We start from the raw sequence: 27,626 nt of genomic DNA on the forward strand, positions 1-27,626 counted from the left end.
TGTTCACGGGCGAGTGCGCATGGATCAAGCAAGCCGTGGAAGCTCATAGCGTGTGTCTGCCCGTAGCAAAAGTGCTTATTGAAGGACCTTTCGGAGCGCTTGAGACGGAGGCGGCAGTGTCATCTATGCTGCCCCCCCAGTACCCGTACCTATTTTCGAACAGGTCCGATCACCTCCTGCGCGAGAAGGGGCTTTTGTTTGGTGAGGCTAGCGTTCAGGCATTAACCAGATCGAAGGTTCGGGAGCTCGCTGCAAAGGCGGTAGTTGCGGGGCCGACGGTGTCAAACAATGAAAAAGGGTCAGAGGCGCAGCAAGCCGATATTCAGAGCACGCCCGAACTGAATAAAATTGAGTCTGTAACGTTAAAGACACCAGATACTGGAGAGGAAATTCCCGATGCGGGAAAGTTAGAAGAGCTATCTGCAGATTTGCTCATCACGCCTACGTCAGATGGACTTAATAGGTTGCTAAAAGTCAGCCGGTCGGCTTTGATAGCCGAGCAAAAAAAGGATGGCAGCCTAGAAAACGTGCGCTGCAATGTCAAGGAAGGTATCGCCAGGAAAAATGCGCGTTTTGTGGAAAGAGGTGGAGTCCTGTACCGGAAGTATCTAGACCGCCGAGGAGTGGAGTTCGATCAGCTGATCGTGCCTCAATGCTATCGTCAGGATCTGTTGCGCTTGTCGCACGGGGGTTCGTGGTCCGGACACCTAGGAGTTAAGAAAACTAAGGACCGTCTCTTGCAAGAGTACTATTGGCCAGGGTGTTTTCGGGACGTAGACCATTTCGTGAGGACATGTGACACCTGTCAGCGGGTGGGCAAACCAGGGGACAAATCAAGGGCGCCGTTGAGATTGGTACCTATCATTACGGAGCCTTTTAGACGGCTCGTTATTGATACAGTGGGACCTCTGCCGGTAACAGCCACAGGGTACAGACACATTTTGACTGTGATCTGCCCAGCGACAAAGTTCCCTGAAGCAGTGCCGCTTAAAGAACTCAGCTCAGTTGAGATAGTCAATGCACTACTGTCCATATTTGCGCGAGTTGGTTTTCCTGCGGAAATCCAATCAGATCAGGGTACAGTGTTTACTAGCGCTTTGACGACAACTTTTCTCGAAAGGTGTGGGGTAAAGCTGTTACACAGCTCAGTGTACCACCCACAGTCGAATTCCGTTGAGAAGCTCCACTCCGTCATGAAGCGCGTGTTGAGAGCCTTGTGTTTTGAACATCAAACTGACTGGGAGCTGTGTCTGCCTGGGGTGATGTTTGCATTACGGACCGCGCCGCATGCAGCTACGGGGTTTTCGCCAGCTGAACTGGTGTACGGTCGCTCGCTGCGATCTCCGCTTCGCATGCTTCGAGAATCGTGGGAAGGCAGGGGCGACGACCCAGTCGTGGTGGAGTACGTGCTTAAGCTCCTCGAACGCTTAAGAAGGGCACAGGAGTTGTCAGGTGAAGCAATGGCAAAGGCCCAGCAGAGGGCCAAGGTTTATTATGATCGGACAGCCAGGGCCCGTCGTTTTGAGGTGGGCGATGAGGTCATGATATTGCGCACATCGCTAAACAACAAACTAGACGTGCAGTGGGAGGGCCCAGCACGAATTGTTCAGAAACTGTCGGACGTTAACTACGTGGTGAGTCTGCCAGGAAAGCGGAAAGCACAGCAAGTTTACCACTGTAATCTGCTCAAACCTTATAGACAAAGGGAAGCAGTAGTGTGCATGATGGTAAACGTTCCTGAAGAGCTTCCGGTCGAGCTTCCGGGACTAGGTTCAGTGACGAACAGGGAAGACACCGACCAAGTCATTAGTGACTTAGTCAGTGGATCACCGCTGTCGCCTGAGCAGAAAACCGAACTACACCAGCTCTTACAAGAGTTTCAAGGTCTGTTCTCTGAGAGGCCTGGTAGGACTTCTGTCCTTACTCATGACATAGAACTTACCTCCCCAGAGCCAGTACGATCCAAGGCGTACCGGGTGTCACCCCGCCAGAGCGATATTATGGAGGCTGAGGTAAAGAAAATGCTACAGCTCGGTGTTATTGAGGCAGGTGAGAGTGATTATACCTCCCCTTTGATTTTAGTTGAGGTACCGGGCAAGGAACCTCGTCCTTGCGTCGACTACCGCAGGCTTAATTCCATCACTAAGGATCAAATTTATCCGATCCCTAACATCGAGGAGCGCCTTGAGAAAGTTAGTAGCGCTCAGTTTATTTCCACCCTAGATCTTGTCAGGGGTTATTGGCAGGTTCCACTTACAGAAGAGGCTAGTAGGTATGCGGCGTTCATTTCACCAATGGGAACATTCCGTCCTAAAGTGTTGAGTTTTGGTTTGAAGAACGCGCCATACTGTTTTTCAAGCCTCATGGATAAAGTGTTGCGGGGACAGCAAGAATTCGCTTTACCGTATCTAGACGACGTAGCGATATTCTCCGCATCCTGGTCTGAGCATATGGCACACTTGCGGGCAGTGCTAACCCGCCTGCGCGAAGCGGGCTTGACAGTCAAGGCTCCCAAGTGCCAGTTAGCACAGGCCGAGGTTGTCTACCTCGGTCACGTGATTGGTCAGGGTCGTCGCCGCCCCTCTGAAATAAAGGTGGCCGCTGTGCGAGACTTCCCGCAACCGCGCACGAAGACCGGTATTCGGTCGTTCTTAGGTGTCGCCGGCTACTATCAGAGGTACATCCCCAGGTACTCTGATATCGCGGCTCCCCTGACGGATGCTCTAAGAAAAACAGAGCCCCAAACAGTCGTATGGGACGAGACAAAGGAAAGAGCTTTTAGCGCCCTAAAGAGTGCCCTAACAAGCCAGCCTGTGCTACGATCGCCAGACTATACAAAAGGGTTCGTTGTTCAGTGCGATGCTAGTGAGCGAGGCATGGGCGTTGTACTGTGCCAACGGGAAAATGGAGAAGTAGAACACCCCGTCCTGTATGCTAGTCGTAAGCTGACCAGTCGTGAGCAGGCGTATAGCGCCACCGAGAAAGAGTGTGCGTGTCTCGTGTGGGCCGTTCAGAAATTGTCATGCTATCTAGCCGGCTCGAGGTTTATCATTGAGACGGATCACTGCCCTCTCCAATGGCTGCAGACCATCTCTCCCAAAAATGGCCGCCTCCTGCGCTGGAGCCTCGCTTTGCAACAATATTCCTTTGAGGTGCGTTACAAAAAGGGGAGTCTCAACGGTAACGCCGATGGCTTGAGTCGAAGCCCCTAACGTAGGAATCAGCCTCAAAATTGTTTGTTACTGATGTTTTTCTTCCTGAGGCAGGATTTTTAACATATTGCTTTTGTTTAGTGTTTCAAAGTGATGATATGCTTTCTAGTGCAATTTTCCAATTTGTGGACGCGTTCTGAGTGCTGCTAGACTACTGTAAGGAACTAGGCAGTGGTATAAAAGGGGAAAGAGCCTGGCAGGGCTTAGTGAGGGTTGTGCCGTGCTTGCTGACTGAGCGGTTGAGTTTCAGCGTAGTTCTAACGCTTGCCGGGAACGAGGACAAAAATGTGAACTCTCCCGAAGTCACTTTGCAGTGTCCCGTGCGAACCTGAACGAGAGAACGAGGCCTTCTCTGTGCGCTGCGCTCAAGAAACGTCGAGGGACGCCCGACTTCGGTTATGAGCATCATCGAGCGACATCCCTCCGGACAGCGGATGCAGTCCCCTGTCCATCGGGATCTCCTTCCCCCGGCGGGGCGGTCTGTTACGTTTCGCCTACGACGCGCGGTAAAGCCGGCGAGGATACAACAGACGCCAGGGCTTCGTTCAAAGCGGCAGACATTTTGGCCCGTTCGGCGCCGCCGCTACGCCTCCCTGCCAAGCGCGTCCAGGCATGTTCCGATGCCACGTGTCTTCATGTGCGTGTGTGAGTGTATGTGCATATTGGTGCCCACGCTTGTCGAAGCGCGGCAGCCGGGGAGAGGAGCTCCCAACAACTGTGAAGCAAGGGGGTCCGAGCGGCGCCGACACGACGGCTGCTCCTCCTTCTCTTCCCATTGTGCCCACGCTTGTCGAAGCGCGGCAGCCGGGGAGAGGAGCTCCCAACAACTGTGAAGCAAGGGGGTCCGAGCGGCGCCGACACGACGGCTGCTCCTCCTTCTCTTCCCATTGTGCCCACGCTTGTCGAAGCGCGGCAGCCGGGGAGAGGAGCTCCCAACAACTGTGAAGCAAGGGGGGGTCCGAGTGGTGCCGACACGACGCTGCGCCACCTTATCCCATTGTGTCCGAGCGGCACCGTCACGTGCTCGTCTATAGAGGGGTTCCTTCTTGCCCTCAACTGCGAGAGTATAAAAGCAGCTGCCCCCGGACGCCAAAGGAGGGCTCCGATTTCTTCTGTTGAGTAACGTGCTCTCCCGTCTCTCTACTTCGGTCAACCTGCCCGCCAACTCTTTGCGATGTTAGAATAAACAAGTTGTTTTGTTGTTATCAGTCGACTCATGCTTTGCCGGGACCTTCGGATGCTTCCAGTTGTACCCCAGGCCGCCAGGCCAACGCTACCCTTGGGGCTTGCGACCCAGGTGCAACAACGGGCGTCAGCGCCGAGTTCCCAACAACTCGTACCAGCGGTGCGATTCAAACAGTACACAGTAAAGGGCCGCGACCGGTACCAAGACGCCACGGAACTCGACTTCACCCTCATCACGGACCTGACGCATCCGACGAGAATCGGTAACTCCGTGTCCCGGGACACCACTATGGACCTCACGTTCGTCAAGAACGACGTCCGGGGCGCAATCACCTGGAGAAACACGGGGACCGACCTCGGTAGCGACCACACCATCGTGGAAATCGGCATGCTGGAACACAACGACACCAGCATCAAAACACACAGACGGATAGACTGCGATGCCTTCCAAGACGCCAGAAGCCAGAAGAGAAACAGTGACGGCGAGATCGAAGACATCGACTCGTGGACGGCCGAAATCACCAAGAGCGTAAGCGACGCCACCAAAGAAATTGAAACGGACGCGGAAGTCGACAAAGTAGACAGCCGGCTAGCGCATCTCGTCGAAGCCAAACAGTCGATACTCAATCGCTGGAAGAAACAACGGCTCAACCGCAGACTCAGAAAGAAGGCGGCGGAACTCAACCCAACGATCGAAGAGCGGTGCCACGCGCTCTGCACGCAACAGTGGAACGAGATCTGCAACGCCGCTGACGGGCAGATGCACAGCGGGAAGACGTGGAACCTGCTGCGGCACCTGCTCGACGAAACCAAGACGAAGTCGCACCAAAGGGACAGACTCGCCAAGCTCATACATCGGGTGGTCTCGGTACACGGCTCCGACGAAGTCACCAGGCGCATTAACGACAAATGCCTGCCGTCTACACCCACCGAACAACAGGCGCCGTACGGCGGCCTACCCAACGCGAAGCATCGACCCAACGCGAGGCATCGACGTCGAGGAGGCCCGCGCAGTCCTGCATGACCTCAACAGCCCGTCGGCAGCTGACCCGAACCTCGTCACGAACAAGGCGCTCAAGAACCTCCACGACGGCTAGATTGAGAACCTCGCAAAATACTTCAACAAGTGCTGAAGAGCGGGCGGGCTGCCAAAGCAGTGGAAGACATCCAAGCACATCCTGATCCCCAGGCTGGCGAAGCCGCCGGACACGGACAACCTCCAGCACGTCTTGCTCGCGTCTTGCACGGGCAAGGTGCTGGAGCACGCCCTGCTCAACAGGTGGCAAGACTACCTGGAACAAGAAGGGCTCTACCCGGCCACGGTGATCAGCTTCAGACAGCACCTAAGCACGCAGGACGCGATGCTGCAGCTCAAATTCCAAATAATCGACGATGGCGGCTGTGCCTGCGACAAGGCAATCCTGGGGCTTGACCTGAGAGCGTCTTCGATAAGGTGAAACACTCGGCGAATCTGTGCCAAGTCTCCAAGCTCAACATGGGCGAAAGCTGCTACAACTACATCAAGGACTTCCTCACGGACAGGACCGCCGAGCTACCAGCAGGCGACCTACAGACGCAAGAGAAGTAGCTCGGGAGCGCCGGCACACCGCAGGGATCAGTTATTTCGCCGATACTGTTCAACCTGGTAATGATCAGAGTAGCCGAGAAGATCGTGGACATCGAAAACGTCAGGCACACCATCTACGCGGACGATATCACGCTGTGGGTGTCCGGCGGCAGCGACGCCCACATCGAGGGCGCGCTGCAAGCTGCCGTCAACGCGATAGAAGACCAGCTGGAAGGCACCGGACTGAGATGTTGGCCGAGCAAATCGGAGCTTCTCATACTCCCTCCTACCAACAACGGCAGAAGCAAGGCCAGACAATGCGAATATGAAAAAATCAGAATAGTAACAAAATCCGGCAACATGATCCCCGAGGTCGGCAAAATGAGGATCCTAGGCATGGTCATGGAAAAGCACGGAAGAAACGGCGAAACTATCCCCCGTCTAACGGCAAAAGCGGCCAACGCGATTCGACTCCTCAAACGAGTCACTTCCCGGAAGGCTGTCATGAGAGAGGAGAGCCTAATTAGGCTCGTCCAATCCTTCATCATCAGCCACGTCACGTACATTGCAGCCTACCACAGATGGCTGCAACACGAACGCAGCAAAATTAACGTAATCACCAGAAGAGCGTACAAGACGGCGCTGGGCCTGTTCGAATCCACGAGCACCACCCGCTTCCAACAACTCGGGTACACAACACGCTCGAAGAAATAGCCGAAGCACAACGGACCGCTCAACTGGAGCGGCTGTCCACGACCAAAGCCGGGAGGAAGATACTGGACGACCTGGGAACAGAATGCTCGAACGAGGCGGACTTGAAGCTCCCCGTCCCGAAGAGGTCCGAGGCAAGACCCGAATCGACACCATACCCAAGACCATGAATCTGGAGTTCAACAAGGGAAGAAGAGCGTCGAAGGCCAAGGCTCCACATCGACCTGCACGCCAACGACGAGCACGCGCGGCACGTGGACGCGGCCCAATACCAACGGAACGCCTTCGCAGCGGTCGTCATAGAGGCGCCAACAGCCGCCACGAGGACGGCAGCGAACGTGAAAAGCGCCAGAGCGGAACAAGCGGAGGAGGGGACCATCGCCCTGGCCATCGCCGACGCAGACTACCACACGGTGCTGAGTGACTCAAGACAGGCGGTGCGAAACTTCGCCAAATGCCAAATCTGCAGGGAGGCAGAGTGCCTACTGCGAGTGGCCGAACTGCAAGGCAGAAAAGTAAGAATCAAGTGGTTCCCGGCGCACGCGGGCGACGCGTCGGAACTCAATGAGAACCACAATGAGACGGCACACGCAGCGGCGCGAGCGCTAAGCAACCGCACCCTGGCGGCAGACCGTTCGACGTGGTTCGGAGCCAAGGACCGCATTACGGACTACAACGACATCACGAAGGCCTACCGCCTGGCTCGCAGGACTCTCTCACCCCCGCACCCGAGGCTGAGTCGAGCGGAGGCGGTACTACTGAGACAGCTCCAGACCGGATCGCTACCGAGCCCTGGATTGGTGCATCGCATGTACCCCGAGACATACCCGACCGATAAGTGCAGGGTCTGCCGGAGGCCAATTCATTGGACAAAAAAGACACTAACCTGGCAAAGCATTGCAGTATTTGTAAATGCGTACCTTTCTTTGACGTCACACAATTGTTATTTTTTCATAGTGACAAGACTACCAGAGAAGTCGCTGAAGCATTCCATATCATCAGAAAATCTAATAGTTGCGTTAGCAGAACATCTTTAATCTTGTCAGCTAAAGAAATGGCATTGCTGCATAAAGGGTAGATTGCAAGGCAGGTACATCGCGTGCGTATGTTGGCTGTCCGGAATTTGTATCTGATCATCGATGTATGACCTGGCGCATGCGTGCCCAGTTTTTGTACGTATAAATTGACTTCTTACTTCAAATAAATCAGTTGTAAGTTCAGCGCCGTGTTTGTCTCCTCCTCTTTCTGGCCCTGTCGTCTAGCGCTGTTTGAATTTTATTGTTACCATGGAACACCAACTTGCCCAATCCGCTGCCCTACCACTTATCCATTAGGGCTACTACGGTTCAAAACATCGGATTGGCTTTGGAAGGAATGACTAATAAACTAGATATTGCCGCTAGGTGTCACGCGCCAGCGCTGATAAGGAAGTGACTGGAACGCGCGCTCGGCAAGAGGTGGGCGCTGAAGAAGAAGTAGAGGCTGAGGACGCCTTCATGGTCGCTGCCAACAAATGGCGCTGTATCAGATATACGGTGTGCGCGCTTTTTTTAAGACCGCACAGAAAAAAAAATCACCTATGGCAGATAGCATAATTATATTTGTTGAGCTCAATTACTGAAGGGAATCGGACATTACTCGCACGAAAAACCGACGTGCATGTTTGACTAATTAACAAACGTTCACTAATTGATTTTTAATTAATTACTTTGCGGCCCATATTGAAATTTACGAATTGTAGCTGCTAAGTTCGTAATGCATATCAACGTTTAACGAATTTTCAGGAAAACACCCAGTTTAGATATATTCCCAAAGTACGTGACGAAATACGTGGGCGTTCGAGTTACTTTTGTGCTTCAATGCATAAAACGGTGGTTTGTTGAAAAAAAGGGAAGTGGAACAATAGCGCATTTTCAGCGCGAGTTTCAAGTTGCATATCTCGAAACCCATGCGATTCTTAGAAGTAGTTCTAAGTGTACATGTCTTACAAACTCATCGGCTACAATCCCTAAATTGCAATATGTGCCGTAACGTAATTAATGAAAAAGTGAGCGTATTTTGTTAATTATTCGATTATGCATTTCAATTTCTCTTGCCAGTAATGTCCTCCACCTCGAGTAATATAGCTCAAGGACCCCAGTTGCTCTATATGCCACCGGCCGTTTTCTTTAAAATTTTGTATGGTTAAAAAAACAAGCATCCCGTATGTTCGATACCCTGGATACGCTCATGTATATACATATGGCTCCAGTTTGCTCGATGCATCTACATCTGTGTTCATCATCCTTACCTAGGTATACAAACCGCTATTCGATTATCCCGAGCGACGTCTTCGACTACAGCTGAAGTCTTTCCTATCCTGTCTCTAGTCCGGGTTATTTCCAGTGACTCACGAGTAGCATTTGCGTTGATTAGCAACTAAATGAACTTTCTATAAATACGCTACTAGTGTACAGAACGCTAAAAGAAATCACTAAAGGAAATGAGGCGTATCATACGATTGTCTTTCAGTGGTTACAGAGACACTGTAACAAACCCGGAAATTGCGCACCTGATGCAGCAGCGTGACAGGCACATCAAGAGAACACGACCACCACACTTCCTATAACTACATCTGAAATGCCTTCTACCTTAGGAGACGCTTCTACGCGCAATAGCAAAAGGACATAACTGATAAGTCTTATAATGTCGATCGCGCACTGAATTTCATATATCGATAGAGCTCAACAGGCACAGCGATAAGTTATTCACTCTATGAGACTGAGTACCACGTACACAAAAAAAAAACAAAAAAATTACATTGCACTGGCAGAGCTGAAAACCCTCACTGAAAATGTGCAACATGCGCTTATAGAATGCCACAAATACTTAAGCCTAGAAACCGACTGACGTGAAAACTTGAGACTGAACCAAAGGCTAATGAGCCGAAATAAGCACCTAGGACCATGGCCAACAAATTGCCATCAAAAACGTGCGCTCACTGTTCTTTAAAGAGTTTTTCGATGTCACTGATACTGGATAGAAATACTGAGTTTCGCTTGGAGAATACACTCACTGCACGTATGCACATTGTATTTTTATATGATGTATACATTTTTCTGTCGTGTGAAATTTTGTGTATTTGTATTGAAATTGTATGTTTGGAATATTTATAATGGATAATTTTACTATGTAATTTTATCTTCTGTGCCATTCCTGTCTTTGTACTGTATCTCTGGTGTTTGGGACTCTTAATATGCGTGAGTTTTGAATGTGTTCTTTTATAATGGATTTTTTAAAATTTTGCGACATCATCCGTTATCAAGTGATATTTGTGACATTATGTGATATGTGGTGCATATCACCCATGTGATAGGGAGTAACCGACACCGTATTTCCGTGCCAACATCTCCTTATTTATACATATTGTTACGCGAAGGACGAGTCAGTAAGACGAGCAACTATTTACAAGTTGTATTTACAAAAGCGGTTGCAGCGCTGACCGGTTAGATTCACCGCGCGAGCCCAGTTCATTCTTCCTTCTCTTTTCTCGAGTGATGGCGCCCACGCGCCTCGTTCAAACAATCAAATGCCACAAACGTGTAGCCTAATCCCCTGGCGGCAGAAGCGACGTCCCAGAGCGTCTAAATGTCATCACTGGGAGGGTGATACTGCTTCAGTCGTGTGAAGTGCACGATATCACTGGACTGGGAAGCAGATAGAGCGTCAGGGGGCGATCTCGTAGGTGACCGCAGTCACGGCACGAAGCACTCGGTATGGGCCTGTGTAACGAGACAGCAGTTTTTCTGACAGGCCGACCTGACGCGACGGAAACCACAGAAGCACCAAAGAACCAGGCGGGAAGTGCACGTCTCGGTGTCGCCGGGGGTACAAACGCCTTTGACTCTCTTGGTATTTCAGAAGGCGGTCACGGGCAATTTCCCTTGAGTGGGCACAGCGGGCGATGGCGTCAAGTGCATATTCACTGGTCGGTGCCGCGTGAACAGGGAGGGTTGTGTCGAGGGGCAGTGCTGGTTCTCGGCCGAACAGAAGGGAAAATGGGGAATAACCGGCTGTGTCGTGGCGCGAGGAATTATAAGCAAATGTGACAAAGGGTAGAGCGAGGTCCCAGTCAGTGTGGTCTGAAGAGACATATTTCGCGAGCATGTCTGTGAGAGTGCGATTCAGACGCTCCGTGAGGCCATTTATTTGCGGATGGTATGACGTGGATAGCTTGTGCCTCGTGGCACACGACTGCAGTATGTCCGTGATAACTTTTGATAGGAATGTCCGGCCACGGTCTGTGAGAAGTTGTCGCAGAGCTCCATGTCACAAAATCACGTCGCGTAGAAGAAAATCGGCGACATCTGTGGCGCAGCTTGTAGGAAGCGCGCGGGTGATGGCGTAGCGCGTGGCGTAATCCGTGGCCACAGCCATCCACCTGCTCCCAGAGGTAGAAAGAGGAAAAGGGCCAAGTACATCCAAACCAACCTGAAAGAATGGTTCCTCAGGAATATCGAGTGGTTGAAGGTACCCAGCAGGGAGCGTCGATGGTGTCTTGCGTCGCTGGCATTTCTCACACGCAGCTACGTATCTTCGAACGGAGCGAGCAAGCCCTCGCCAAAAGAAGCGTCGGCGGATCCGGTCGTAGATACGTGACACACCCAGGTGACCGGCAGTGGGGAGGTCGTGAAGTTCGTGAAGAACAGCCGATCGAAGGCGTTTAGGGATCACAAGGAGTAATGCACGGCTGTCGGGGTGAACGTTGGGGCGGTAGAGTACGCCATCTTGAACTGTGAATACGCGAAGGGAACTGTCGGCAAATGACCATTCCAGGCGGTCAATGATGAAACGCAAGGACGGGTCACGGCGCTGCACGTCGGCGACATGGAGCTATGGAAAAACAACACAGGCGTCGGTGTCAGTACCAGACGCAGAGGACGCGTCTTCGACTGGGTAGCGAGAGAGGCTGCCTGCGTCCTGATGTTGGCGTCCCGACTTACAAGTCACTGTGTAGGGATATTCTTGTAGTCGGAGGGCCCAACGACCGAGCCGGCCAGTAGGATCCTTGGGCGACGAAAGCCAACGGAGTGCATGATGGTCTGTGATTACTGAGAAGCGCTTGCCATATAAATATGGGCGGAACGTTGAAACAGCTCAGACGAGAGCAAGACAATGTTACGCGAAGGACGAGTCAGTAAGACGAGAAATTATTTACAGGTTATATTTACAAAAGCGGTTGCAGCGCTGACCGGTTAGATTCACCGCGCGAGCCCAGTTCATTCTTCCTTCTCTTTTCTCGAATGATGGCGCCCACGCGCCTCGTTCGAACAATCAAATTCCACACGTGTAGCAAAAACATCCTTGCGACGGCGGCCGTGTCGCGGTGTGGGCGAAATGAAAAAAAATGAAAATTAAAAAAGAACACTCGTGCACTTGGATTTAGGCATATGTTAAACAACCTGAAGTGATCAAAATTTACCCTGGGTTCCCAATTACGACGTCCCTGATCTCTGAGGCTTACATTATAAAGATTATGGACAAAACATGTATCAGCGAACCTTCTATCGCTCTTCATGACAAGGAATTGCGTTACCTTTGTCACTTTGATTATTCGTCAGTTGGTCACAGTTGCCTTGATGCATCTCTGTATCTCGTGCATGTCATGGTTTCTTGAACTGGCGCCTATATATATGTTAGACATATCTTCAATAAAATATCAGTTGAGAGTCAGCGCTGTGGTCGTCATTTTTACCTTCCTTTTGTGCGTGTCTTGTATTGCGCTGTTATGAACCTTACAATGAATGCAAACCGTAGCTTTATGGCATAAAAACCCCCTCACTTTTTGTTATCGTCCACTATAGCGAGCGGTAAGCAAACAAAGAACTCTTAAATATAAATACATAAGTAACTATTAGAATCGTTCAAGAATAAACTCTAATAAAACGAAAGTTATTCCGTGTTCGCCCAAAAGGGGAGCACGTATTGTACCTCAACCTGGACTCAGACAATGACCTCATAGCCAAAAGGACTTCTTCTTGGGCCATTACATGCCTGAGCTCTACGACAAGTCTCATTGCACCAATTGCAACACATCCCTTAACGTATATCATTTACTCTGGCCGTGCTCGCAAGCTCACGTAAACTACGAACAGGACAAGCGCAAGTTTGAAGAAGCAATCCGAAGCGAAGAACTCGCTCCCCAACTCTGGGCCGTCCAGCAGGTCCACGACGCCGCCAGGAAACTCAACCTCCCGGTTCCGTCGTGGGAGACGCCCACTCCATGAGAGCCCAAAGCTCTCGTGGCCTGCAGGACCTGAATAAAGTTGATTTCCTTCCTTCCTTCTTCTTGGGCAAGTTTGTGCTTAGATTTCCTTGGTATGCTTGAATGTGGCGCGAAATACAATTCGTGAAAAGGGACAGAAAAAAGAAGACAGTTAAGCGCCAAACTACCAACTGTTTACTGACAACTTCAAAAACGTATTAAAAAGTGAGTGGCGCTTCACTGCCTTCTTTTTTCTGTCGCTTTTCACGAAATGTATTTCGCGCCACATTCAAGTATACGTAGGAGACTTGATAGCATTTGCTGACCGCGTGACAACATTTGGTGTCATTTTTTTTTCTAAACACGTTGAATCATCATGTTCATAATGTACAATCAAAGTATCTTCTGCTGTATTTTCTATCCGTCCAGTAAGACGGATAGAAGATACAGTTAATTTAGATAGTTCCAGTTAATTTGTTAACAAAACGTCGTTTGATGCACTGAAGCACACAAGTAACTGGAACGCCAATGCATTTCTCCGCAAAGTTAGGGAATTTATATCTCGAAACAGGTGTCGTCCTGAGAAGTCGCTCCAACTGGATCCGCCTTGCGAAGTCCACTGCTAGAATTTGTAAATTGCAATATGGTTCACAAGATAATTAGCTGAAAAGTTAATTAGTGAACTCTTGTTAATTATTCGATTTTGCATTTCAGTTTTTTGTGCGAGTAGTGTCCGCCGCTTCGAGTAGACCAGCTCATCAACTAGAATTGAGCTATCTGCCACAGGCAACCTTTAAAAAAATTTGAAAGTGTTCGCTGAAACACCCTGCATATGAAGGGATGCGCAGGCGCGTCAAGGCTCGTGGCAAGCTGACTTAGTGGTGGAAATCTGACTTTTGGATGAGGAGAGCCGCCTTCACAACGCAAACAGCGCCGTGCTTTCACATCGCGGGCATATACGCTCTCTTAAGATTTGCTCAGATTTCATGACTCGCATCTAATTGGTCAATCTAATTAAATTACGCTCCCGCGCTCAACCCCAGCTCCATTTCTTTTAATCTCCGCTGTTTTGTTCATATATTTCTTTTCTTTCGTCCGATAAAGGGTGGAGCGGCTCTCTTCTAGCGCGTGGCTTTAAATCGAGAGCCTCCGTTTTCAGCGCCTTTTGATAGAGCGGGTGCACTGAGGGCGTTATGAATAAAGAACGCGCCGTGCATGGTTATAGTCCTGAGGCGGCTTCTTCAATATTTTTTTATTGCCCCTTTTCTCGCTGGCGCGCGTTCCCACGTCATGGATGTCGCCATTTTTTGTCGACGAGCCTGTCGTCTATGAAGATGTATCGCTGCCGCGCGTCGCACGGCCACAAGTGACGACTTTGATCGAACGGCGCGAGACTCTCTTCTCGCGGACGCCCAGATGGGAAGCCCTCCCAGTGTTTCGCGATTCGCGCACATTTATGCTTGCATTTGTTTTTTTCACCCGAACTGTCAGCCGCAGCTGCGGAAAGAGGAGAAGATTTATGCGGTGATAACAAGGCGGCCTCGCTGGCTCGCCTCCGGAGGCAGCCTCCTCGCTCCCACTTTTGTTAATTTCAGAAAAACCGCACAGTGCGCGCGCCTCGTTGTTGCACGGGAAAATGTATGCAACGGGCATGTGACTGAGCAGAGTTTCCGAGCAACGTGTTATGCACTGGGCGCTTTCGCACCGATCTAATCATGGAACGCAGTAGAGCGCAGGGCGGCTCTGATCATTTCGTGGCTGCGTCTGTACGGATCATCGCGTTACGCGAGGTGAAGGCTGAGAAATGAGCAATATTGTCCTTACTTTATGGATGTACTTTCCGCACTATTTCAGAACCAAGAATGTTTGACAGAAGTATATGGGTAAAAGCAGTATCTTTTTTTTTTGTCATTTTCTTTTTGACAAGAATGCGTAAGCTTTCTAGCGCTATTGGTGTTAAACGGGTTTCTAATGGCGACAAAGATTAGTCACAGACGTCACAAATGTAGTCACAGAGGTTGCAGACCTCATATTCTAATCAGAAACATCACATGACAAACACAAAGACATCATTTCACAGAACTTTTGTCTGTCATCTTGATGTAGGTTCAGTGTTGCATATGCATGCGAATAACTCAAACGTATGTATGTTCCAAAATGTTTTAGCCCGCTTCTTCCACGGCAATACCGGATTTGATGCTTTGCGACGACGCTGCGGATGGACACGCGCCTTGCTTTGAGAGTATGGAGTCTCCTAAAGCTTCTGCAGAAACAGAAAGCACCAGGGCTCAGCATTTTGTAAAGTTTCATTTTATTTTTCATTCATTTCTTATTACGTGGCGCGCAGAGTGGCCGAACCCAACAATAACAGCAGCGCGGCTGCGTGCGACTTAAGTCCGAGCCAATGAAGAAGGGAGAATACAATGAAGAATGAAATGGAACTTCAAAAATGTGGCGTGAGGACCGGCATTGACTCAGCGGCTGTGGCACTCTGCTGCGTAGCGCACGGGTTCGCAGGTTCGATCATCCGCCTCGACGACCGCACTCTCGTGGAAGTGGAATGCAAGAACGCTCGTGTACGGAGCTCTGGGTACGCGTTAAAGAACCACAGGTAGTCTAACCCAATCCAGAGAGCACCAAGTGGCGTCTGCCATAGCACAGGAGTTGTTTTGGCGCAACAAAAAAGAAAGATTACAAGCTGATAAAAGAGAGAGAGATAGAGGAAAGCGGAACGGCAGGGAGGTTAACCAGAGGGGAAGATCCGGTTTGCTACCCTACGCTGGGAAATGAGGGGAGGGGGAGGTAAAGTGATAACGAAGTAGAGATACAGAAAGAAAGGAGCACAGACATACAATCACAGTTGGTCACTGTTGCCGCACACTGTCACCGCACAGCACTGTAGCACTTGCAGCACTATGAACATCTGTTCATGCTACAGCCGCTTGTCCAATTCTGTAGCCCTTAAATACTGCAACAGTGCCCTCGTCGCCCTCTGCTGCGATGGCTTGTGATGGTGGCGTTTTAATATAAGTTCCTCTGTTAGAGGTCTTCGGTCAAAGCGCCCTATCGCGTTTGCGAGTGATCGTCTCTGTAAATTATAGCGAGGAGAGTCACAGAGAAGGTGCTGAAGAGTCTCCTCGTTACCAAAGGTATCACACGAGGCGTGGTCGGCCCATCCGATTTGGGGAGATTGCAATAGTCGCTACTGTCGATGTGCATTTTGGCAAACCAAGACAAACCCTGAGAGCCCGAGCTTGAATAGCCTGTAGGGCACGAAGATTTGTCTCACAATTGTTGGTCCGTACGGGCAAACTGTATCTCAAGAAGCCCATAAAAAGAGCCCTGTACCATTCCAACATTGCATGCACTGACATTCGCCAAGACTTTCCGCCCAGAAACTTAAAAAGCTGGGAGTTTGCTGTCAGACGCTGTTTCAAGTAGGTCACGTGTGGGCTCCATGAGAGATCTCTATCTATGATTATTCCAAGAAATCTGTGAGTCTTCTCATAAGGAATTATCTGGCCATTTATTGAGATGGCGTAGGGTGTCATCGGTTTGCGAGTGAATGCCATCAGTGCACATTTGTCTGACGAAATTTCAAGAGCTTGGTTGCGGAGGTATATAGCTGTCAGAGTAGCAGCTTTTTGAAGTCTTACACGTGTATGAGGACGTGTCACACCTGAAGTCCATATACATAAGTCGTCTGCGTACACTAATGTCTTGATCGCTGCTGGCAGATGATCAATGAGACCAATGAGTGTGAGGTTAAATAGGGTAGGGCTTAGTACAGCGCCTCGAGGAACACCTCGGTAGTTGTAGTGTCGTGCGGTCTTATCATCGCCGGTTCACACAAAGAAAGATCTCATAAAAAGGTAATGAGAAATCCATTGGGAAACTAGACCACCTAGGCCAACCATCTCAAGATCACCGAGGATAGCCTCGTGAGATACGTTATCGTATGCCCCCTCGACATCCAAGAACAAAGCTGCAGATAATATTTTGCGTGACTTTTGATGCTGGACATACGTAGCGAGATCAATAATACTGTCTACCGATGCGCGATCTCGGCGAAAACCAGCCATGCAATTTGGTAACAGGTTGTAGGGTTCCAGGTACCACTCCAAGCGGGCAGGGATCATCTTTTCCATTATCTTTCCCACACAGCTAGCCAGCGCTATTGGGCGGTATGAGGTGAGTTCAAGTGAAGCCTTGCTTCAGGAGAGGGACCAAGCGGCTTGTCTTCCATTCTTCGGGTACCATGCCATCTTGCCAAGATACGTTGTATAGATGTAACAGTTCTCTCCGTGCGCCATCACTCAGGTTGTTCAAGGCGTGGTAGGATATTCCATCTGGTCCCGGGGATGAAGAACGCCTGCATAGAGCAAGAGCCGCTTCTAGTTCCTCCATTATGAAAGGAAGATCCATGCGGCAGTCACGTGAAACAGGGATGTGACTGGAGGCTGGAAAGCCTGGACCGGTTGCTTGGCCAGCGATCCTTGCACAAAAGTCTTCGGCAACATCAGCATCCAGTCGCCTCTGGAAGAGCGCCAGCGCTTTGAATGGGAAGCGTTGTTCAGGGAGGGAACGCAGACCACGTATGGTTCTCAGGATGTGGGAAAGTGGCTTTCGGGGGTCTAGTGACTGGCAAAACATTGTCCAACGTCGAGATGCCAACCTATCCATGCGACGTTGAATTTTCTTTTGTAGTCGTCTGGCTGTCCTAAGGCCTTCGACGGATTTTGTACGCCTGTAACGCCGCTCCGCACAACGACGGAGCGTACGAAGTCGCTCCAACACGATATCCAATTCCCTGTGCTTCGACGAAACCGTGACCGTGCGCGTGGCGTCTCGTATTGCAGACTTGATTGTTTCCTTTAATGCAGAGGACAAGCCCTCCCGACAAGCATCTTCCATGGTGGAAGTAAAATTAGTACAGTCAATTAATCGAATGGTGATCCGTGGGAAGGACCTGGACAACCCTTTGACAAGGTACGTGGGAATGTGATAACTTCCGTGTGTCTCGATATGCGAAAACCATTTAACACATCTTGTGAAAGAGCTGGAGACGAAAGATAGGTCAAGACAGCTGCCATAATTCACGCCTCGTATAAACGTTGGGCTGCCGTCATTCAGGAATGAAAGGCCGTGGTTGCAGGCGAAGCTTGCCCTTTTGCATTTGTCCTTGTGCTTCCCCATGCCATATGGTGCGCATTAAAAACTCCGATAATGACATATGGAGCAGGGCACGCAGACAAGATGTTCGTTAATCTTTTGGGATCCAAATTACTTGAAGGCGATATATAAACGCCTACAAGTGTAAACATGAGTTTGCCATTTTTAATTGTTAGGCAAACATATTGATTGTTATCATGAGGCGGAATCGGCTGGCAAACATAGGTCAGTTCTCGACGAATAAAAACGATGACATTGCCGCATGCCTCAGTTGTTGCGGATATAACAGCTTCGCATCCCGATAGTCTGACTGGTTTTGACACGTTAGGCTCACATACGACAATGATTGGGAACAAATTAGTATATATATATATACCGACGAAAGTCTAAAAGGCGTGACCTTAGTTCTCTTGCGTTCCACTGGATGATTGACGCTGCCTTGACTTCTTCTCGAAAGAATGGGCGATGGTTGGCCATGTCTACTCGAGGGACTCAAGCACTGGGCTTAAGGCGTCCAATACTTCCAGTGCACTTCCAGCAGACGTTGTTCCAAGGTTCGACAGGATCACTCGAATGGCGTCTATGAGGGGACTCAGCATTGAAATGACTTGTCGATCTGCTTTGGGCGTGTCATCAGCGGCAGGAGTAGGCTCCCGAGCTGCCTTGACAATCTGAGGTTCTGTGTGAAGTTGCTGGCTCGGAAGCGCAGGCCATTCTTCCTGAGAAAGATTGTTTTCAGCTGACTTTCTCGTGCTGTTCAGCCACTTTCTGGCCTGATTGGAGAATGTTGGTGCTACACTGGAAGGACCCCTCTCCTTTCGTGTGTCTGCCTTTTTTGAGGAGGTTCGGTGACGCCGACGCCGACACCGGATCGTTTCAGCAGCCTCCCTGTGAGTCGAATTGTCCCGAACCATTTGCTTGAGAACAGCGACCTCTTTCTTGATGCGAGGGCAGTCCCTAGACGAGGCAGCATGGCAACCATTACAGTTGCCGCACTTTAGGACAGTAGCCCGGCACGTGTCCTCCGTGTTAGGTTCAGCACACCGGGGACACAGTAACGAGTTTGTACAGACCCCCTTGACATGTCCAAGCCTAAAGCACTGATAACATTGAAGAGGGTTTTGTACGAAGGGCCGAACAGGGTGTCGGAAGTGACCGACTTTGACGTGTGTTGGTAAGCAATCTCCTTTGAAGGTCAGTTTGACGCAGTGCAATGTTCCAAGGCGGCTCACACGCGTGATGACAACACCCTCACTCGCTGGTTTGACCAGGATGGGCAAGTCCGCGTTGGGAATGGCGACATCAATGTCATAAATTACACCTGCTGTGGATGCATCATCCATCGGGATATAGGTACGCACGTTGCTGCGCCCTAGCTCCGAGATTTGCTTCAATTTTTCGAGCGCAGTCCCGTTCGAAACAACTATTGCGAGGACATTTTTTCGTGTATTTATCCGAATGTCCTTAATTTCATTCGGCACGACCCCTTCCAAGAAAACGGATAGTTCTTGCCTGTTTAGCAGTCGGAGGTTGCTTGAGGGTTCCTCGGGTACGCACACGATGACGTGAGGCCAGCGTTCAGGCCTTGACTTCCGAGTAGCCGTGCTAGCTTGCGTTGATCTATTCGCGTTGACAGTCCTCCTTCTGGCCCTCTTTCTGCGGACAGTGATGAAGCTATCATCCGACGAGTCATCATCCGACACGCAGTACGGCTCAGTGTCCTCGGTGTCACTGAGCACGCTTCCTCTCTTCCTCGTGAAGGACGGCCTTGATGACCTCAAACCAGGAGGGCCTCTGGAAGGCTCCACGTCCATTGCTACAAGACCGGGAGCCGAGGCACCAGGAAATTCCGAATATTTCGCCAGAAACCACAGAATACACATAGAAGCGTTCTACCAAGAAGGCACTTCGTCGTCGTCTGATAAAATATTCATGTGGCTAACATGAACATTCCTTGTCTTTCTTTCTTCTGCCTTGTCCTTTGCTTTACACATCTTTTACATGACGAAGTTTTCGTTTTTTATTTATTTATGTATACTATAGGGGGAGAACCCTCTGCTGTGACGCAGGAGAGGGTGCTAAGAATCTCTGGATCCGGACAGGCCGCCATTGGAATCTGAACCTGGCAACGTTTAACGCTAGAACGTTATCTAGTGAGGCGAGTCTAGCAGTGCTATTGGGGGAATTAGCGGGCATTAAATGGGATATAATAGGGCTCAATGAGATTAGGAGGACAAATGAAGCACATACAGTGGTAAAAAGCGGGCACGTCCTGTGCTACCGGGGCTTAGCGGGGAGACGAGAACTAGGAGTCGGATTCCTGATTAATAAGGATATAGCTGGTAACATACATGAATTCTATAGCATTAACGAGAGGGTGGCAGGTCTTGTTGTGAAACTGAATAAGAAGTACAAATTGAAGCTCGTACAAGTCTCTGCGCCTACATCCAGTCATGATGACCAGCAAGTCGAAAGCTTCTATGAAGACGTGGAATCGGCGATGGGTAAAGTTAAAACAAAATACACTATACTAATGGGCGACTTCAATGCCAAGGTAGGCAAGAAGCAGGCTGGAGACAAGTCAGTGGGGGAATATGGCATAGGCTCTAGCAATAGCAGGGGAGGGTTATTAGTATAATTTGCAGAACAGAATAATATGCGGATAATGAATACCTTCTTCCGCAAGCGGGTTAGCCTAAAGTGGACGCGGAGGAGCACAAATAGCGAGACTAGAAATGAAATAGACTTCATAATCTGCGCTAACCCTGGCATCATACAAGATGTGGACGTGCTTGGCAAGGTGCGCTGCAGTGACCATAGGATGGTAAGATCTGGAATTAGCCTAGACTTGAGGAGAGAACGGAAAAAACTGGTACATAAGAAGCCGATCAATGAGTTAGCGGTAAGAGGAATTCCGGATCAAGCTACAGAACAGGTATTCGGATTTAACTCAGGAAGAGGACCTTAGTCTTGAAGCAATTAACGACAATCTTATCGGCATCATTAAGGAGCGTGCAATAGAAGTCGGTGGTAACTCCGTTAGACAGGATACGGGTAAGCTATCACAGGAGACGAAAGACACGGTTAAGAAACGCCAATGTTCGAAAATCTCTAACCCTACACCTAGAATAGAACTGCCAGAACTTTCCAAGTTAATCAACAAGCGTAAGACAGCTGACATAAGGAAGTATAATATGGATAGAATTGAGCATGCTCTCAGGAACGGAGGAAGCCTAAAGGCAGTGAAGAAGCTAGGAACAGGCAAGAACCAGATATATGCGTCAAGAGACCAAGCCGGCAATATCATTACTAATATGGGTAAGATAGTTCAAGTTACTGAGGAGTTCTATAGAGATTTATACAGTACCAGTGGCACCCACGACGATTATGGAAGAGGGAATAGTCTAGAGGAATTTGATATCCCACAAGTAACGCCGGAAGACGTAAAGAAAGCCTTGGGAGCTACGCAAAGGGGGAAGGCAGCTGGGGAGGATCAGGTAACAGCAGATTTTTTGAAGGATGGTGGGCAGAATGTTCTAGAGAAACTGGCCACCCTGTATACGCAATGCCTCATGATCTCGAGCGTACCGGAATCTGTGAAGAATGCCAACATAATCTTAATCCATGAAAAAAGGGGACGCCAAAGACTTGAAAAATTATACACCGATCATCTTACTGTCCGTTGCCTACAAAGTATTTACTAAGATAATCGCAAATAGAATCAGGACCACCTTAGACTACTCTCAACCAAATGACCAGGCAGGATTTCGTAAAGGCTACTCAATAATAGACCACATTCACGCTATCAATCAGATGATAGAGAAATGTGCGGAATATAACCCTTATATATAGCTTTCGTTGATTACGAGGAAGCGTTTCATTCAGTCGAAACGTCAGCAGTCATGCCGGCATTACAGAATCAGGGTGCAGACGGGCCGTATGTAAAAATACTGAAAGATATCTATAGCGGCTCCACAGCCACCGTAGTCCTCCATAAAGAAAGCAACAAAATCCCAATAAAGAAAGGCGTCAGGCAGGAAGATACGATCTCTCCAATGCTATTCGCATCGTGTTTACAGGAGGTATTCAGACACCTGGATTGGAAATAATTGGGGATAAAAGTTAATGGAGAATACATTAGTAACTTGCGATTCGCTGATGATATTGCCTTGCTTAGTAACTCAGGGGACCAATGGCAATGCATGTTCACTGACCTGGAGAGGCAAAGCAGAAGAGTGGGTCTAAAAATTAATCTGCAGAAAACTGAAGTAATGTTTAACAGTCTCGGAAGAGAACAGCAATTTACAATAGGTAGCGAGGCACTGGAAGTGGTAAGGGAATACATCTACTTAGGGCAGGTAGTGACCGCGGATCCGGATCATGAGGCTGAAATAATCAGAAGAATAAGAATGGGCTGGGGTGCGTTTGGCAGGCATTCTCAGATCATGAACAGCAGATCCCTATTATCCCTCAAGAAAAAAGTGTATAACAGCTGTGTCTTACCAGTACTCACGTACTGGGCAGAAACCTGGAGGCTTACGAAAAGGGTTCTACTTAAATTGAGGACGACGCAACGAGCTATGGAAAGAATGATCGGTGCAGCGTTAAGGGAGATAAGAAGAGAGCAGATTGGTTGAGGGAACAAACACGAGTTAGTGACATCTTAGTTAAAATCAACAAAAAGAAATGGGCATGGACAGGACATGTAATTAGGAGGAAAAATAACCGATGGTCATTATGGGTTATGGACTGAATTCCAAGAGAAGGATAGCGTAGCAGGGGGCGGCAGAAAGTTAGGTGGGCGAATGAGATTAAGAAGTTTGCAGGGGCAACATGGCCACAATTAGCACATGACCGGGGTAGTTGGAAAAGCATGGGAGAGGCCTTTGACCTGCAGTGGGCGTAGCCAGGCTGATTATTATTATTGTTATTATTATTATTATTATTATTATTATTATTATTATTATTATTATTATTATTATTATTATTATTATTATTATTATTATTATTATTATTACTATTATTATTATTACACAGATGTATTCGTTGCTCATCTGCAAGGAGAAGGCGAGCTCTTTGCTGCAAGGTTTCCTTTTTAACATCACTCACTAAACTCAGATTGGGAAAAAGAAACGCCATGAGCGAAAGAAACAATAGTATACTGTTCTTCGCCGAACGTGTATATATATATATATATATATATATATATATATATCATGCAGTTACGAAGCGTAGGACATACAGAGAGAAGAGAGAAAGAGAGAAAAAATGATAACTGAAAGGTAGGGAGGTTAACGAGGACTGAGCCCGGTTGGCAACCCTACACTTGCGAAAGGAAAAGGGGGACAGAAAGATTAAAAGAAGAGAAAGTCCACTGGAGATATCAGTTGGTCACTCAGTCCGGATCACAGACGCTGACTCAATCCGGTCGCTTTCAAATATCGTAGCAGCGCTTTTGTGGCCTTTTGTAGCTGCGATATGCGAGGCCATGGTCCCAAGATCTTGTTCAAGGTGAACGGCTTTCCACCTAGCTGATTGAGAGCTGTGCAGAGGTCTTGCCTTTCATTTTTAAAAGATGGGCAGTAGCACAGTAGGTGTTGTATGGTTTCCTCGACACCGCAGGCATTGCACTCGGCGCTATCAGCCATTCCAATCAGAAATGCATAATCATTGCTGAATGCGACGCCCAAACGTAAGCGGCACAGCACTGTTTCCTCATTTCGCGGAAGCCCTGGTAACAGCCGCAGTTGTATGGAGGGATCGAGGGAATGCAAGCGATGTTGAGTATATTCAGGTGTGTGCCGCTTCTCCAATGTCAAAGAGTGCGCTAGCTTGTGTAAGTGTTGGGCTGCGTCGGTCCGCGATAAAGGTATTGAAACAAGGGTTGCTCCTTCGTGTGCTTTTCTAGCAGCTTCGTCAGCGAGGTTGTTGCCGGAGATACCGCAATGACCAGGCATCCACTGAAACGCGACGTCGTGTCCTTTCGCGATCGTGTGATGGTGCATTTCTCGTATCTCCGACACGAGTTGTTCACATGACCCGCGACGAAGAAATGACAGAAGACATTGTAAGGCCGCCTTCGAATCGCAGAATATAGCCCACTGATTAGCCGGTTGGTTAATAATATCATCAACGGCACCTCGGAGGGCAACAAGCTCCGAACCGATCGATGTTGTCAAGTGAGAAATCTTGTATTGGATGCTTAGTGATCGTGATGGTATAACCACTGCGCTGGTGGAGCTGGTCTGAGTGGAAGAGCCATCCGTATATATGTGGACTCGATCAAAGTAGAAAGTGTGCAAACAATCGAGAGCTGCTTGCTTCAAGGCCAAGGTAGGCAGGTCGGTCTTCTTTCTTATGCCTGGAACCGTAAGACGCACTTGAGGTTGTTTTAAACACCACAAAGCTGAGGTTGAACGTGCTGAGGGTGTGAAACCCGATGGTAAGGAGGTACGATCGATGCTGACCTTGTTGGAGAAGGACGCCTGTGGTCGTCGTTCTGGCAGGCACGCAAGAGAGCTTGACTGCATCCGTGAAACATGACGAACATGGGCTCTAAGCGTTTCGGTGCTAATGTAAGTCGTGATCGGATGGTCTTGAGCCATTATAATGGTTCCAGCTGTTGAGGCGCTGCGCGGAAGGCCTAGGCAAACACGTAGTGCCTGCGCCTGTACGCTCTGAAGTTCTCGAAGATTTGACTTGCATGTTTTAGCAAGCACGGGAGAGCTATAGCGTAGGAATCCGATGAACAGTGTTCGATATAACTGTAGCATGGAGCCCACTGACGATCTCCATGTTTTGCCGGCGATGAAATTGAAGACGTGAACAATAGATGTGAGCTTCTTCTTTAAGTGGGCAACATTAGGGCTCCAAGTGAGGTCCCGGTCTACAATGACGACCAAAAACCGGTGATTTCTCTTATAGGAGATAGGATGACCATTGATGCATACTGGATAAGGAGTCATCGCTTTTCGCGTAAAAGCGACTAACGCACATTTTTCTGTTGAGATGGTAAGGCCTTGAGTGTGAAGGTAGTCAGATGCCTGTGTTGCTGCTTTCTGTAGCCGTGCGCGAACCTGCAGGCTAGTGGCCGCTGATGTCCAGATGCAGATGTCGTCGGCGTAGATTGAAACACCCACTGTTTCCGGCAGGGATTCGGCCAGCCCAAGAAGCGCGAGGTTGAAAAGAATAGGGCTTAGAACACCGCCTTGGGGAACGCCTCGGCATGTGTAGTAGTCAGTAGTCGGACCATCTTCCGTACGTACGAACAAGGACCTTTGTGTCAAGTAGTTACTGACCCATCGATATACTCGCCCCCCTAGTTCAATTGTCAAAAGTGCGTCTAGAATGGTTTGGTGGGAAACGTTGTCGTAAGCGCTTTGCACGTCACGAAAGAGTGCTACTGATAATCGCTTCCGAGATTTTTGTTCTTCCACAGATGATACTAGATCGATGACACTGTCAATCGATGAACGACCGCGTCTAAATCCCGCCATAGAGTCAGGGTAAATTTTGTGGTGTTCAAGGTACCGTTCGAGACGCATGAGGATCATACGTTCCATGAGCTTCCCGACGCAGCTGGCAAGAGCTATAGGCCGATACGATGCTAGCTCGAGCGGTGACTTTCCTGCTTTTAGAAGCGGTACCAGGCGGCTGCGTTTCCATTCCTGTGGGACGACACCATCTTGCCATGAACTATTAAAAAGGCTGAGGAGTTCTCTTCGTGCTTCTCTGCCTAGGTGGCGCAAAGCAGTATATGTTATGCCATCGGGCCCTGGTGAAGACGAACACCTGCATAGCGCCATAGCAGCTCCTAACTCTTCCATAGAGAATGGAGCGTCCATACTTGCATCTCGTGGGCCGGGGATGTTGCCTAAAGCCATGTCAGGGACTAAAACTGTGCCGCCGGCGACTTTCGCGTAAAATTCCTCTGCGACGTCTATCTCACGGCGGTTTTGATAGAGAGCAAGGGCGTTGAATGGGTGTCGTTGCTGGGGACTTGAGCAAAGACCCCGTAGGGTACGCCACACAAGGGACAATGGCTTGCGGGGGTCTAATGAGTCGCAAAAACATTTCCATCTTTGATCCGCTAGCTTATCCATTCGGCGTTTGATCTTCTTTTGCATGCGCCGAGCTTCTCTGAGGTCAAGAATTGACTTCGTGCGCCTGTACCTCCTTTCAGCTCGGCGACGTAGTGCACGAAGCCTTTCCAATTCAATTTCATTCTCTGTATGCTTTGATGGATGTGTGAAGCAGCGTGTACAATCTTGCATAGCGTCTGCAATTGTCTTCTAATCTGCGTGCAATATGTGTCTTGCATGTGCCTTCTACACGATCTTGAAAGACTGACCAGTCGATTTGGCGAGAGACAACCGGTAATGCGGCGTCTACTCCATCGATTCTCACATTAGGTCGGAATGTGATCACTTCCATGGGTTTCAATATCAGTGAACCACTGCACGCTCAAAGTCAGGCTACGTGACACCAAAGTCAAGTCAAGGCAGCTGCTGTACGTAGTTCCTCGCAGAAATGTCGGGCTTCCGTCATTTAGAAGACACAGGTTGTGGCCTGATGCAAAGGATATTAGTGGCCTGCCCCTCGAATTTATCCTGGAGCTTCCCCATATATGGTGGTGAGCGTTGAAGTCCCAGGAAGCATCAATTGGAGCGAACAGGGCTAGTGCTGCCCCACACAGTGGGAACAAGCGATCGCTTAGGTCATCTCCTAAGTCAATGTGGTAAAAGAAGTCATTGTCAGTAAGCAAAATCTTATGGTCATCGCTTAGCGTGACGACCACGCAAAAGGCAACGAAAGCACTACAGCAGCAAATATAAAACATTTGATAGTGTTTTAGAACGCCCTTGCCATATTGTAAAGTGTCCAAAAGAGTATAAGCCGTGAAATAAGATCCAGCGAAATCAAATAATAAAATAAAAAGTAATAACAAAAAATAAATTATAGAAGACCTTCGGCATGACGCATGCGTGTAAATGGCTGTGCGCTTCTTTTTGTTGTGGGGAACTGGCATCCCTAATATAGATCTCCGTGGGTACTTTTGGACATTAAATCGCATTTTGGGAAATTTGATAAGGCGCCCTGAACAAGGTCGCAGTAGACTGCAGTTTTTCTGGACAGAAGCTACAGTTTGTGCTTGCAGAAATAATATAAACTGAACTGCTGCAATGATGTATAACTACCTACATAACGGCTACAAACGCCTTTGCAGTTTTTTCGTAGTATATAGGGTTCAAGAACGTCCAAGCACAAGAGAGAAGACGCGTGGATGAAGGGAATGGAAATAAGCGCTAACTTCATCAAGTACCCGCCGTGGTTGTTTATTGGCTTTGACGTTGCATTGCATTGTAGTCACGAGGTCGCAGGGTCAAATCCCGACCGAGGCGGCCGCATTTTGACGGGGTCGAAATGCAAAAATACCCGTGCACCATGCATTGTGTGCACGCTAAAGAACCACAGGTGGCCAAAATTAATCCGGAGTCCCCCACTACGGCGCACCTCATAGAACGATCGTGATTCT

At 49.1% G+C, this 27,626-nt stretch overlaps 1 protein-coding gene across 1 annotated transcript in view; it reads left to right on the plus strand.

Moving 5' to 3' along the window:
• Window positions 1-27,626, plus strand: part of vimar (visceral mesodermal armadillo-repeats) — a 386,590-nt gene that overhangs the window by 339,101 nt on the left and 19,863 nt on the right. The window contains exon 15 of the mRNA XM_075669695.1: window positions 17,803-17,908. Within this exon, the coding sequence (XP_075525810.1) occupies window positions 17,803-17,908 (106 nt within the window). The remainder of the gene's footprint in view (window positions 1-17,802; window positions 17,909-27,626) is intronic.

This window comes from Dermacentor variabilis, chromosome 1 (assembly GCF_050947875.1).
Source record: "Dermacentor variabilis isolate Ectoservices chromosome 1, ASM5094787v1, whole genome shotgun sequence".
In the NCBI taxonomy this organism is placed as follows: domain Eukaryota; kingdom Metazoa; phylum Arthropoda; class Arachnida; order Ixodida; family Ixodidae; genus Dermacentor; species Dermacentor variabilis.